This window comes from Pezoporus flaviventris, unplaced genomic scaffold, assembly GCF_033815535.1.
Source record: "Pezoporus flaviventris isolate CSIRO_AGI_PZ_B2104156 unplaced genomic scaffold, CSIRO_AGI_Pfla_v1 ptg000063l, whole genome shotgun sequence".
Lineage (NCBI taxonomy): Eukaryota > Metazoa > Chordata > Aves > Psittaciformes > Psittacidae > Pezoporus > Pezoporus flaviventris.
The window spans coordinates 157,176-170,888 of record NW_026892611.1 but is presented as its reverse complement, the minus strand read 5'-3'; the positions used below and the strand labels follow the sequence as shown (position 1 = coordinate 170,888).

At 43.6% G+C, this 13,713-nt stretch overlaps 2 protein-coding genes across 2 annotated transcripts; one reads left to right on the top strand and one right to left on the bottom strand.

The window, feature by feature from the left end:
* The first annotated feature begins 7,693 nt into the window (after nucleotides 1-7,693).
* MED31 (mediator complex subunit 31) lies at nucleotides 7,694-10,991 on the top strand. Its single transcript, XM_061469880.1, has 4 exons — nucleotides 7,694-7,742; nucleotides 8,396-8,473; nucleotides 9,088-9,184; nucleotides 9,898-10,991. The coding sequence occupies exons 1-4, from the start codon at nucleotides 7,733-7,735 to the stop codon at nucleotides 10,088-10,090; spliced, it is 378 nt and encodes a 125-aa protein (XP_061325864.1). The 5' UTR covers nucleotides 7,694-7,732; the 3' UTR covers nucleotides 10,091-10,991.
* A 170-nt stretch (nucleotides 10,992-11,161) lies between these two features.
* On the bottom strand, nucleotides 11,162-13,218 carry TXNDC17 (thioredoxin domain containing 17). The gene is made up of 4 exons (XM_061469881.1): nucleotides 13,018-13,218; nucleotides 12,407-12,488; nucleotides 12,080-12,155; nucleotides 11,162-11,451 (listed from the first exon to the last, which is right to left on the bottom strand). Exons 1-4 carry the CDS (start codon nucleotides 13,157-13,159, stop codon nucleotides 11,383-11,385), a joined length of 369 nt encoding a protein of 122 aa, XP_061325865.1. The 5' UTR covers nucleotides 13,160-13,218; the 3' UTR covers nucleotides 11,162-11,382.
* Nucleotides 13,219-13,713: the final 495 nt, after the last annotated feature.

Here is a 13,713-nt window from a genome sequence, read left to right as displayed (position 1 = left end):
GTGGTGGCAAGCAATTTTAGGAATAAGGACTGTTTTGACTCTTGTTCCAGAAGTGGGAATACTGGATTCCAGGAATAGAGCTGTTCAAAGTGTAGGCAGGACCCATGTTCTTCTCCTTCCCTGTCACTTCTTAATATTCCTGATACAGGAGATGCCTGTTCTCTGACTGAAAAAAACTATATGTGAATAACATCCTCTCTTTACTAAACTGTCCTGCACAGGAGCTATTAAAGATTCAGTCAGACTGTTTGGTGGCACTTGAGATAACTGTAGATCAAAGAAAACAGGTGAAATTGTTGCTGAACAGCTAAGATACCATGCAAGAAAGTGGCAAAGCAGCTGCTGTGAGTATGCTGTGATTTAAGACAAAGCTTGGCAGCAATTTTTTCATCTTTGTCCTGGGTTCAGCAGTAGCAGTCATCTCTTTTCAGTCATCTCAGTAGCAGTCTCTCTCTTTTCCAAAGTACTAAAATGAGTCTTTCTGTGTGAGGAACAAAGGTGATGGCAAAAGAAAAGGGTATCCCTGAATGCTGTTCCTAGCCATGTGGTCTTATTCTGTACTGTTTAATGCTCATACTGCATCAACATAGCATCTCCCAGTAAGACCATGGTAATTTTTCACCTGCTTAGAGACTTAAAAGAGCAGCACTGAATGGATTCAGCTGAATGACGAATCTGCTGCATGGATTGAAAAAGGTGACTCTGAACCCCAGCTGGGTATTTATTCAACTTGTACCCCTTTTCCCTTTCTTACTTGAAATTACCTTCTGGTGAAAAAGGATGAAACTGATTGAATAAAATTCTGTCTGTTGGGACTTATTGAGCTGGATTTTCTTTCCAACACCACCAATCTTCATGTCTGAAACAGCACTGAAACCACTGGAGATACTGTTTAGCTAGCATATGCATATCTTTCTGTTTGGAAAGCTCCTGGTGAAGAAAAAGTGTATGAGATGATCACCGCAGGATGCTCAGCTTGCAGTAAAATGTTCAGCTTTTCCCTCTTGAATTTCTGACGCAAATCTTACAGTTGGGGTGAGGACTGACCCAAAGCCCAGTTAAGGAAATGCAAAGTATTATATTGCTCTTAATATGCTCATGGGGATCAGATTCTGAGACTATTTTTCTCCTTTTCTTTTTGCAGTGGTTAAACTGAAGGAATGCAAGATCAGGCACCTCAGCAATTATAATTACAGTGAGGGTTCTAGTTTCACATTTTTCTCAGTTGTGTTCTATGCACAACTGTACATTAAAAAAAAATCCTTGCATTTTTTTGGTTGTGTTGCTTTGGGGGTGGTTATTGGGTGCTCTAGGAAAAGGAATAGATTGAAAACCCAAAAGGCGGTTTTCACTGAGCTAGGAGAACAGCTAACAAAACAGATAGTATCAATTGTAAGATATGAGCAAGGATCCAAGAGAGCTTGAAGAAACTGCCACAGAGAAACTGTGGTTTTATGGAAGTTAATCTCCAAGTATTTTAATTAAAATTTTAACTGCGATACAGAAAATAAAAAAGTAATGCAAGTACCATGACAAGATGTGCGTCCTACCTTTGTGTGGCTCTTTGTAAGCTCCAGGTTAATTACTGCTACTCAAGTTACTGGCTAGATTTAATTCAAACGTACTCTACTGTAGGCCTGGCTTTCAAAGGTTATGGGCCTTGCCTCCCATCTAAATATACTCCAGGGTATATTTAGATTTGCTCCCTAAGGAATTCAGCACTTTTGTTTGCCTAAAGACTGTATAATCTTGACTATAAGCACTGACAGGTTGGCTAGCATGCAGCTCAAGAGAGGGTTTGTATTCTTGCCAAATATTGATGTAGCCATCCATGAAACTAACTATTTGTGCACCCCCTTTGCAATGACCAAGAATTAAAGTTATTTTCATCATGGATGGGTGAGGTTGTGGGTGAGTGCTTGCCAGCAGGAAGGAATCTCACTAATCATATTTTCATTATTGGAGACCATGCATTTCCAGCTCTCTATCTATAACAGTAACTGCAATGCTATTTCCAGGATAGTTACAATGTTCCTGTGCAAGAATAGGAGAATGTGATTTTTTAATTTTTTTCCCTGATTCTTTTAAGACAGGCAGTTGAGATGGCAAATAAATTGTGTGGGGTTTCTATTTTGCCCAATGATTTAAGTAACATTACTTATTTATTATCAGAACTTTAATTCGTGGCATTTCATAGCTGTGATCCTTAGCTGACAAGAACTGGCAGGTTTATACAAACTTCAGCTGCTCATCCCGCTTATACGTGGGGAAAGTGTCTTGAGTCTGAATCAGTATTGTACATCAGTACGTATTGTCATGCTCTGTTACCACTAGCTTTAAAGTAGCAGCTACAAGCCAAACATATCATGGTTTAAGTCCAGCCAGTAACTCAGAACCATGCAGCTGCTCGCTCACTCCCCACCTTCTTTCTCCTCCTGCTCCCCAAGGGATGGGGAGGAGAATGGAAAGAACATAACTCCGACGGGTTGAGATAAGAACAGTCCAGTAACTATAACACAAATCACTACTGCTACCACCAATAATAATAATGATAAGGGGATTAAGAAGGGGAGAGAATACAACTGCTCACCACCTGCACACTCATACCCAGGCCGACCCAAACAGCGATCTGGGCCTTCTGAGTGGTTCCCCCCAGTTTTTCTACCCTGGGCATGACGTGCTGCGGTATGAAATACCTCTTTGGGTAGTTTGGTCAGGTGTCCTGCCTCTGCTTCCTCCCAGCTTCCCATGCGCCTCTTCACTGGCAGAGCATGAGACTGAAAAGTCCTTGGTCAGAGTAAACATTACTGAGGAGCAACTAAAACCATCGGTGTTATCAGTGTTGTTCTCAGACTGAAGTTGAAAACACAGCACAGCACCAGCTACTAAGAAGGAAAAAAATGACTGCTACTGCTGAACCCAGGACAGTCTGGCACTCCACATGATCAGTATTACTTGGTTTTGAGAGCTCTGATCTGCCAGGGCCCCAGGTAAGTCTAAAGCTCCTTTGGATCTGAGCTTGTGACTCAAGTTGCTGCAGTTTGGCCCATTCAGCATTTTAGGGATGAGCAAGTTGAATGCTCTTGCTTGTCTGACACCAGCTTGCTTTCTCTAGACCACAATGCCAGCCCCATCTTTTGAACCTTCTGGAAAAGTCTGAGGCTTTCACCCTATTCCCTACAGAAGAACTCGGTGTCTGAGCTGTCAAAGCAGCTCTGTGCAACAGCCCACTACTCGGTTCTGTATTTCTGTTGTTCATGTGCAGGATTAACATTTGTGCCAGTTACAAGCTGCTCGTCTGGTGCAGGCAAATCCAAACAAACCAAACCTAAATATCCAAAATTTACATTCACCCGTAGTACCTCTGTGTGTGACTCACCTGGCTCTTGAGCTTTTAGGCTGTATTGGACAAAATGATCACATTCCCAAGCTTCTGTTCTCAGCTGTAGTGCCAGGAAATTTCCCTGTTTTTTTCTAAATAAGAACCCTCTCCCAATTCCGTAAGGAATATGTTGCCATGCCAGTTGGCAGAGATGCTGATCAGTTCTTGTGAGTCTTAAGAAAAATGCCCTCACCTGAGGTCTATGTGAGCCTACCTATTGGTTGCAGCACCAAATTACTTATCTCTTACTTGCTGAACACTATGTCAAAGCTATGCATTTGCTATTGTCAAAGCATATTATAAAGTGGATACGTTTTTCATTAATTCTAAATTGATGCCAATGATTTCCTTAGTTTTATACATCATTCTTCCTGGTGTTTTCCCTGCATCCTTCCACTCAGTGCCACAGTGGAAGATCCTAAAAATGAAATGGCATAGAAAGTACATCAAACTACATCATTATTGGAAAATTTAATAACTGCAATGGTAATCCAAAATATAATGGAAAATAACTGAAATTATTCATATATTTGAATGTTATCTAGTTTACAATAATTAGTTTATTGTTCTGCAAGTTTGTCTATGCATCTTTGACTTGAGAAGTTTTACATTCCTTCACTGCTGGGAAATGCATTTGTTTCCGGCCTGTTTGGCATCCAACAAGATAGAGTTCCTTCAGATGAGGCCCATATATCCTGGCTCACTGCAGAATTCTTTGATTAGAGTACCTTAAAAGGGGCTTTAAATGGCAAGCGATACCTTTGTGAGGATGTTCCTTGTGGACTGCTGTTCTCAAATTCTGTGTATATTGCTCCTAGCAAATGTCTGGCTTCAAATTCATCTGCCTTCTAGATGCCCTAAGAATGGAAGACTGATACATTTTTAAAGAACTTATTAAAGAAAACCATAAATTGGTTTCTGACACTTGACATTTAATCCTGAATTTATCTTTGCTTTCTAATGCTTGTTTAAAGCTAGAGGAGTACCTTAGTCACACACATACATGTTCCAGTGCCTGCAGTAAGCTACAATCTGTTAAGTCTTTTTACACCATTTCACCAAATTTACAGCTCTGCTGAATGGTGTTTAACAGTCTTCAGATGGAGATTGCTCTACCATGACTGTCATAGGCTGGCTTTGAAATGCACATTACCTGCCAGTTTCTTGACCTCAAAAAATAGAACTCTGTGAATGCTTAAGCCTTTCATTAAATATGTTCTGACAATTGTTTCAGTCACTGATAACTATGATCTTGTTTCTATTGAATTACAATTACAACATTGGAGTAAAAAAATTGCAGACTTTGTACTGGCTTGTTATAAATATAACATAATGCGTACTCTGTTCTCTGTTATTTAACCATATTTGAAGCAGGATACTCTCCAGTCTGCAGAATTTTGTCTTCCATTCTATGGGTAAAATCCTTTAAGATGTCATTATCCATGTCAATACTAGTTTGCACTCTATTGTAAAGCAGATGGGTGAATGCATGAATAAAAGGAGTTCCAAGGATTAAGTATAAAATACTTATTAGGTATAAAAAACTTGATTGGTTTTCAATCGTGAAGCCTTGTTGGATCTTCTTTTCTTTCTACTGCAAACGCAGTAGAAAGAAAACTTTCTACTGTGGTGCTGTAGATAAACCCTCTGTACCATCTCACTTCCTCAGTATCCACTTTCAAGATCCAACAACATATCAGACAAGACTTTATTTTCTCCTGTATCTAATAGAGTCTTAGTGCCTTCATATCCCGGAAGTGGTGTGAAAGTTTGACTCAACTGGTATTTAAAAGCAGAAAATAATACCAACTTTTCCTAGAGAATGTTCTCAGTTATTATACTACAATTCTGACTTTCACTTTTGTTCCTAGATTTGATGGCCAAGAATTGAGATGTTTGACTTAACTCTGGCAAACATACACGGTAATTTATTCCTGTGACCAATCCTTTTTTAGGATTCTCTCTTCTGAAGTCAGTCTTGGGAGAGAAGTCATATTTCAGAATAGCAATGCAGACACATGGGATCTGTTTGATCTCTGCTTTTAGCCCAAAGACTGTGTTTACTGGGGAGTGACTTGGTATGTTTTGATATAGTAATGGTAGTATTCCACAACCACTAAAACCTTGTCTTAAAAAAGCAACCATATTTTATTAAGAAAAACTATGCATAAATCCTTTTTAGATGGTTTTTGTAACCCAATTCCCAGAGGGAAGGGAAAAAAAAATCATACTGCATAGGAAAAGACAGTGTTCTAGAAAATTGCCAACTCAGATGCTGAAAATGGTTCTGCAAGTGAAAATAGCAAATAATTAAACAAGAAGTCATGTTTCCAGTAAGCCTGTATCCAGCGTGCTGCTGCACGAGAGCCCATCGCAGTGAAGCTCAGCCAGCTTGGCCTGCCGGGGCCTTTGCCTCAGCTGTGCTCTGACAATTCAGTGTGACACCGGGCACAGCAGCGACTTCTGGAACCAATGCAGCGCCTCAGGAGCAGGGCTCCTCTCCAGGGCGCTGGTGCTGCTGAGCAGCTCTGCCCCACGCTCGCAGAGTGTTTGTGCCTTGCAAACGGGTCTCAATCTGGCAAAGCTCTTTCTTGTTTCAAGGAATGATGAATTAAGTGAGAGCCTGAAGGGGATCTCCTTCTCTCACTGTGAAGTCACCGTGAAAATCAAGGGAAAGTCCAGGCTCAAACCTCCGCTCGATATGCAGAGAGACAAAAAAAAATCAAAGAGAGTCTAGTGTTTCAGGGCTGAATCCCTCCTTTTCCCTTTCTTTCTGCTCTGGAAGGGCTCAACAATGGTTTGCCCAGTACAAAGTTAAAATGAACATCTGGCAAACACAAACACAAATCGTCTGCTTTCCTTCCCGGCTCCAGAATTTATCTATCCTGGAAAAACAAACAAAACCCCCATTACTCCAAAGCTCCCTTTCAATGGAGTTGGAACTGTATGGTAAAAGCTCCCTTATATGACAGAAAAGAATCACTTCTCCAACGTTTTCTTCCAAAGGTTGTTTATTCATATGTTACATTATTAAATCTGTGACGTTTGAACATGAACAGCTCAGATCTGGAACATGAGGGCTTCCCGAGAAACCTGGAGGATTAATGACTCTCTAATGGCAGCAATGATAACACGAATGCAAGTATCCATGGCAAAAATGGGCACTTCAAGCCATGTCACTGCCTCCCAGAACAGCAACACCAGTGCCGGGTAAGTACAATGAGGAATTCTGGCCTTGAACACAGGCTGTGTGTTTAAGCAGACGGCTCTATAGGTAACAGCTGCCCAGAGACAAACACTCCAGCAGCTCCACAGAGAAGGGGCTCCGACGTGAGCTCAGCTTCAGTTTCAGACATTATAAAGCCTCCACAGAAAGAAGGTGCACAAAACCAGATTTTGTTAAATCCTGGTGTTCATGGATTTACTTGGATTATCTTCATTTCTGTTGGCACATCCTAGCTCTAGCAGCGATTTTTAGAAAGACTTATACTGAATTCTCACTTGAAATATTTTGTACAGTTAGAAAAGCAATAACCTCTTAACATAGGACATAAAGAGATCAAAATAATGGAATAGTAAATAACAATTTCTGGCTTGATTTTTAAGTGCAGGGCACTTTTTTCTGTAACGGAAGCACCAGACTGCTTACGTTTCAGTAGTCCTTAAGGCATTTCCTCCACCCGACTGCAATGCCTCAGTCCAAACCGATTCCCCACTTGGAAAGGACTTGTGTGCCCATCCTATGGCAAGTCCGTCGCTTCGGGAGATCAGTTACGTCTAACCTGCAGTCCCCTCCAGAATCCTGCTGCTGCTGCTCTGGGGCAGCGCAGAACACAGGAAACGTGCTCCTGAAACACCCCTTGCTCATCCTCCCGGAGGATCGGCCACGCCGCTGGGCAGGGACACCCGGCGAACACTGACCCAAGGCTCACCTTTCCAGCCACATTACTGTGAGGACGAATAGTCTCTGGTTAGGAAACAAGCCTATCAAGTGCAGCCATAGGATGTTATGCCTGCACTGGACCCCGTTCAAACTAGCATTGCATATGTGACCTTTTTTCTCCAGACAGTGATAGCTCCAGGTGTTTGGATGCCGCTACATAAAGGTGCTCGGTGAAGCGGTCAGAGATCCCTCTGGTTTTCTTGCAAGGTTTTCAGAGCGCAGAGCTCGCTGTAAAACTGACCTCTGCTCGTTAAAAACTCGGTGTTCGCACTTCGATGGGGACTCCTCCACCACCGCCGCCGCCGGGCTACCACCGCCTCCTTCCCGGCGTACCTCAGCGCTGCTCTCACGCGGCTTCCGCCCGCCGCCATCTTCTTCCTGGCGGGTGGCTCAGGCCGGCGGGTGCCATGGACGCAGGTGAGGAGCGCTCGGGGAGCTCGGTCCGGCGGGGCCGCACTGGAGCCGGGGCTGGCAGGCGCGGGGCGGGGTCTGAGCCCGAGCCCGAGCCCGAGCCCGAGCCCGAGCCCGAGCCCGAGCCCGAGCCCGAGCCCGCTTCACCGGAGAAGGGGGCTTGGGGCGCGCCCCGTCCCGTCCTGCTCTGTTTCGGCCGGGCGCGGCCCCTCTGGCTCCGCTGCCGCCGTCCGTGACCGGAGAGGGCGCAGTCGTGGCCGTGAGCCTGAATCCTTCCCGGAGCTCGGGCACCGCTTCCGCGGGTACCTCGACCCCGTTGTTGATAGGTGCTCATGTCAGGATTCAGCTGCGGATCTGAGAGCAAGAGGCCTCCAGGCTTCCTGCTGTTACCTTTTGCTTCACTCTAAGCCAAGTGTCCGTGGGCATTCCTTCGTTCTGTGCACGCACTTGGCTGTAAAAACAAACCAGCCTCAGCATCTCCTAATGCAGGCCAAACGCCGATTGATGTAATGAAGGCTTTGCTAAATTAATCCGTATTATTATGGAGAGTTACTGCTGCTTCTCGTGTTTAAACACGTTTTCTAGTTTTGTGTGGCTCAAACCGAGAAAGTTTATTTCAAATCTGTGGTGTGGGTGAAATTCTTACTGCTTTTTATCAGATGACACGGGGAATCGACTTCGGTTCCAGCTGGAGTTAGAGTTTGTTCAGTGTCTGGCGAATCCAAATTACCTCAACTGTGAGTACTGGACAGTAACTATTGGAATGAGTATAGTAACCTGAGGAATGAGTATAGTTTTAATGTTGTTTATTATTACTGGGAATGTTAAACAGGAGGGAGAGGGCTAAACAAAGAAAAAGGAGTGGGTCTTTCACAGCGTAAAGGTGGTCTGTCAGTAATTTAATTTGTATTTCTAACAGGTGAGTTTTAAAAAATGTAAAATGTTTCATTACTCGAAATAAAAAATAATGCATCTACCTGGGGGATCAAAAAAAAAAAAGTTGAGGTGTGTAGTTAAAAAGTAATGTCAAGTTAACAGTGTTCCTGATCTGAAAACACAATTTCAGACACAATACATAATGCCCTTCCAGTTTTTATGCCAAGTCAAAATTTTCTGTTTCAAAAAGCTGGTTTCTTCCTTGGTGTTTTATAAAAGATACATACTGTCAGGGTTGACATACAAATATATTTTTCCTGTTTCTTTCCTAATTTTTAATTATCAAAATTTGCTTGTAATCATGAAGTTCTGACCATTATGCTTCTCCGTAGTTTTGTGAATACTTATTCTTCAAGGCTGGCAGATTTTTTTTTAATGCATCTGTAACCAACAGTTCTTTGTCATTTTATTTCAGTTCTTGCACAAAGAGGCTATTTCAAAGACAAAGCTTTTGTAAATTATCTTAAATATTTACTTTATTGGAAAGAACCTGAATATGCAAAATACCTGAAGTAAGTGTTAAAGTCACTTTGGTTTCTGCATTTTAATGATTTTGTTTACTTTCTGTTATGTACTGTACAGCAGCATGTCAGTAATTGATTTCCACCTGTAACCTTACCTTTGTCTTCCCCGCTGTGTTTATATGCATCATAAATTTTCCTGTTTTCCAACAGTGCAGATGTAGCAATAGAAACGAATAGAAAACTTGTCTTTCAGGGGTTGTGCATGGAATCTTCCCTTTGCAGCCTTCATCTGCACTTTGGCATTTGTTGAACATAAAACTATTGACCATTATGGTAAAGAACTACTTCAGTTAGGCCCAGTAAATACATGTTGAGAGTAATTCTGCATTGTTGATGCTTACATGAAACAAATGATGTCTTTGCATTTTTGTGAGTATGCAAACTCCCTCTTGGTCGTGTTCTTTGAGTTCTGGAAATGGATATTGTAGTTGTTATGTATTTGCTTTAGTGAAATCTAGCCATTAGAAAAGCTACTCTGAGCAAGCATGTATATACATTTATAAGCTGTTAGTGGACTTCTTGTTTCCTAGCCTAATACTGAAACTACTGAGTTACAATGTGTAGCAGTGGAATATGTACAGTCTTTGGTGTTCATCACATACATAATAGAACTGAAATAAAGAACTGCAGAATTTCTGGAGACTCCAGTTTTAATGCATCTCGCAAAAAACTATATTAAAGGGCCTCTGTTTTTAATGCAGGTATCCTCAGTGTTTGCATATGTTAGAGCTGCTCCAGTATGAACATTTCCGCAAAGAACTGGTGAATGCTCAGTGTGCCAAGTTCATTGATGAGCAGCAGATTCTTCACTGGCAGCACTATTCCAGGAAAAGAATGCGCCTCCAGCAAGCACTTGCAGAGCAGCAGCAACAGAACAACACCTCTGTAAAATGAGACCATGTGGGAGCATGTTGATGAGGTGACTTTGTCAACTTGAGTGCTTAGGAGAGGAAGGAGCCCTTGTGTGGTTTGGCTCTCGGGGGTGTACATTTCATTGTTTTATTTATTGACTTTTTAAAAATTTCATCTTGTTTAAAAATCCAGGACTGATAAAAAACCTCTGCAGTTTATTTTGGAGCATGGACAATTTTGTAAGAGCATTACTGCAATTATTGATTCCTTTTGATTTTGAAAAAGAAATCTGACACTACTGACATTTAAATAACTAAAAGTGTAGCTCAGAAGTCTGTTCTTAGGCATTTTCCCTAGAGAATAATGATGTATTTTAAGTGTGACTAAGAACTCCGCCATGTACTACTTTCTGTAACTGCAGGATGAGCAAAGTTCAAGGAATGGTGTTCTACAAAATCAAAATTGTGGATTTTTGCCTTGAAACCAACCTGAGCTATTACTTGTTATTTTGGTTTACCTGGTAATCCTTGTTGCTGGGGGTCATATAGAAAACAAAGTGTGACAAGAGGACTGCAGGAGTGGAACAGAGATAAGTAATAATAAACTTTGCAGATACTCAGAAGGAAATAGGCTGTAGCTGTGTCTATTCCATTACAGTCAGCTTACTTTAATCTTGGCTTTCTGCCAGTGAAGTAGTGGCTGCTCCTGGTTTCTCTACAGGATGTGTAGTAAAAACAATTTGTGTTATAAAAAAGGTGTACATGCTCTAGCAGGATTCGAGAAGCATTTGTCATTTATTCCTGTGTAGTTTGTATTGTAAGAACACAGATATTAGCAGTTTCCAGGGGTTTATATTTCATAAATGACACCAAGACTTGTTGGCCTTCAGCTTATCATACTTAAGACTGAACAAATAAACCAGTAAACATTTTGACATTCAGTAGCTTCAGCAGCTATGTGAATTCAGATTTACGAAGAATAAGGATTTTTTTTGTTTTTCCAACCCCCTACCCTTTACTGTTAAAGGTATAATAGCAGTTAAGCCTTTCTCTTCAATAACTGTAGGCTGCACTCTCCATTTTTAACATGAGCACAGCTCCTTTGAAAGGAGACTGTTCTCAAACTCAAGTTTATTTTAACATGAAAAGAAAGATACAGGGTTTTTTTTTTTTTGCAAGAGTTCAGTGGAAGGTTGGGACCTAGAATTTAATTATATTTATCTTGACTAGTCAGAAGTAATTAACCATAAAAGTTTTAAGAAAGGTTAAGGATTCCTTGAAAGGACGCCACAACTTGAGATGAATGTCTTCAGAAATGATTGACTACTGGAGGACTTAGTCTTCAGTAAACAACATACGCACAAGCTCTGCTTTAAAACATTTTTCTTCAACCAGCTTCTGAGGCTGAAATAAAAGTTAAGATGCTTTAGGGGGAATTCAAAACCCCGTTCTAGACTACACCTATTTGTACTTACTAACATTAGCCATACTCCAGCGATTGTTTTTCTGGGGAGGGTGAGGTGGAACAAGCAAGGTAGGAATAACTGGAAAATGCCTGAGGGTTTTGCGGCCTTGGAAGAGGCATTTCTGAGAAAGTAATTGTTAATTTAAATAGATGGACAAGTTAAAACTTGAGCTGCACTCCATTTGAATCAAGAGTATACTGCAGATAGCTTCACTCCTGTAATTCAGCATTTGGATTGTTTTAAATTTGAGGAGCTGCAAGTCAGGAAACTAACAGTATATTGCTAACAATTTTCTCTACCTCTCAACCACTGCATGTTAAATTTACCTATTGCATTTTTGTTTATTATAGAAAATGTTATGCTGAAAGCACAGTGGCTTTCTCTTGAGGAACTATGTGAGGCAGAAAATGTGCACGGGGGGGAGCAGAATTGTTCCTAGTTGTCTGCTCTTTTTAAAGAAGAGAGGTATCAGACAACATACGTGACTAATTCATTTACAGTCGTAAGTTCCTGCCAGATTCCCATTTGAATGCCTGTAGATCCAGAACATACAGTATATCACTTACTGTTCCATATTTAAGTAGTGTAGGCACTCCTGTTAATTTCAGATTCTTCCTGAATTCATTGTTGGGGTCTTTCCAGCTGTTCAGGAAGAAAGGGTTAACAGCTTGTAGAGGTGCAGTTAAAATTCCTTCAAAAGGATGACTCATAACTACCTCACCCCCCTTCTCAGAGCAAACATGCAGATACATGACATTAGGGATGTGAACTCAAAACCAGTGCTTCATTCCTTGTGGAAGAGCACAGTTCAGTGACTTGTTCCAACAGGTTAGTTAACCTCTAGCCCAGAAACAGCAAAATTGTACTGGTTGTTGGTTTTAAAAGTTACTTACTAAGCTCTGTCTCCTACTAGGCAGTAGATGAATACAGACTCGTCAGGCATGTTATGAAGTTCTTTCCTCACAACTGGTTCAGCTGGAAAATAAAATTTTGAGAACTCAATATATTGATACTTTCATCATGCTACAGAATGGCACAGATCTGCCCTGACCAGCAAGCATGCTAACAAACACACAAAGATCTGCGTTTTGTTTCCTCTGGTTATCCGTGAGCTGTGCAGAACTCAGTTCAACCTTGAAGGGACTTGTCTTTACAGCATGTTACATCACTTACCATTCAGTGCAACGCGGCCAGCAAGGGCAGCGCAGGCTGCACCCATTACCTTTAGCTAGCCCCACACCTCGGTGGGACTCCCGGCCGCGGCAACTGCAGCGAGGGCTTCAAACCGGAACTCGGCCCAGGCCGCTCCGATCCCCGGTAACGGAGGCCGGGTGGCGTGAGGCCGTTTCGCGCCGGGCGCTGCGCGGGGCTAGGGCACAGACGGCACGGTCCCCGCGGCGAAGAGCGCGAGGCCGCCACAGCGGTGGCTTGGCTGCTGTCGGGGCCTCACGAGGGCGAAGGGCGCTTCCCCAGAACCGGGAGGGTGACGTCGCGCAGGCCTCACCCGTCACGCAGTCCGGGCACCAGCTCTTGCCCTCGGCATCCTTGTCGCCGCAGAAGAGTGCGAAGATGGGCCGGCCGTGGTAGCGCTGCGCCGTCTGCACGAACTCGGGGTACCCGCGGACCTGCTTCTCCTCCCAGCCCATGGTGCCCGAGGGACGCGGCGGGGCGGGGCGCGGGCTCCGCCTCGCCCCGGGCGGTGGTGGGGCGGGGCCCGGGCTCCGCCTCGCCCCTCGCCGGCCGCCGTACTTCCGCGCCCTTCCCGGCGTTCCCTGTGGCGGCGGTCGGCAGGAGCGGGTTTGAACAGCGTCGCGGTAGGTGTCACCGCGGGCCTAGGCCGCTCCACCGTCCGTCCGTCCGCCCGCCCGCCCGCCCGCTCGCTTTCCCGCAGCGCGGGGCGGGGCGGTCCCCGGTGCCAGTCTCGGCCGTCCGGATGCCGTGGGGGGAGGCGGAAAGTGGGGCGGGCCGGGTGTGGGCTGTGCGGCTGGAGCCCCCTCTCGAGGGGCGCGTCGTGCGAGGCCCGAGGACAGCTGCGGCGAGGTGAGGAGCAGAGGCAAAGCCTCAGTCGCTTTAAAGAGTTTTAACAGCGTTACGTGTCGGGTCCTGCTCGTTTTCAATTGCCAGAGCGGATGAAGGAGACGCGCACCTGGCTGCCGCCGCGCATCGCCCTTAGCTTAAACCTCTGCAAAACTTTAGGCAC

Excerpts from the sequence above, each read along its gene's own strand:
- MED31 (XM_061469880.1), top strand. Across the intron at positions 8,474-9,087 it reads GAATCCAAATTACCTCAACT|TTCTTGCACAAAGAGGCTAT; the intron begins GTGAGTACTGGA and ends ATTTTATTTCAG. Across the intron at positions 9,185-9,897 it reads GAATATGCAAAATACCTGAA|GTATCCTCAGTGTTTGCATA; the intron begins GTAAGTGTTAAA and ends TTTTTAATGCAG.
- TXNDC17 (XM_061469881.1), bottom strand. The coding sequence starts at position 13,159 with ATGGGCTGGGAGGAGAAGCAGGTCCGCGGGTACCCCGAGTTCGTGCAG. Across the intron at positions 12,156-12,406 it reads CTAGTAGGAGACAGAGCTTA|CTGGAAAGACCCCAACAATG; the intron begins GTAAGTAACTTT and ends CTTCCTGAACAG. Across the intron at positions 11,452-12,079 it reads CACTACTTAAATATGGAACA|CCTCAGAAGCTGGTTGAAGA; the intron begins GTAAGTGATATA and ends CTTTTATTTCAG.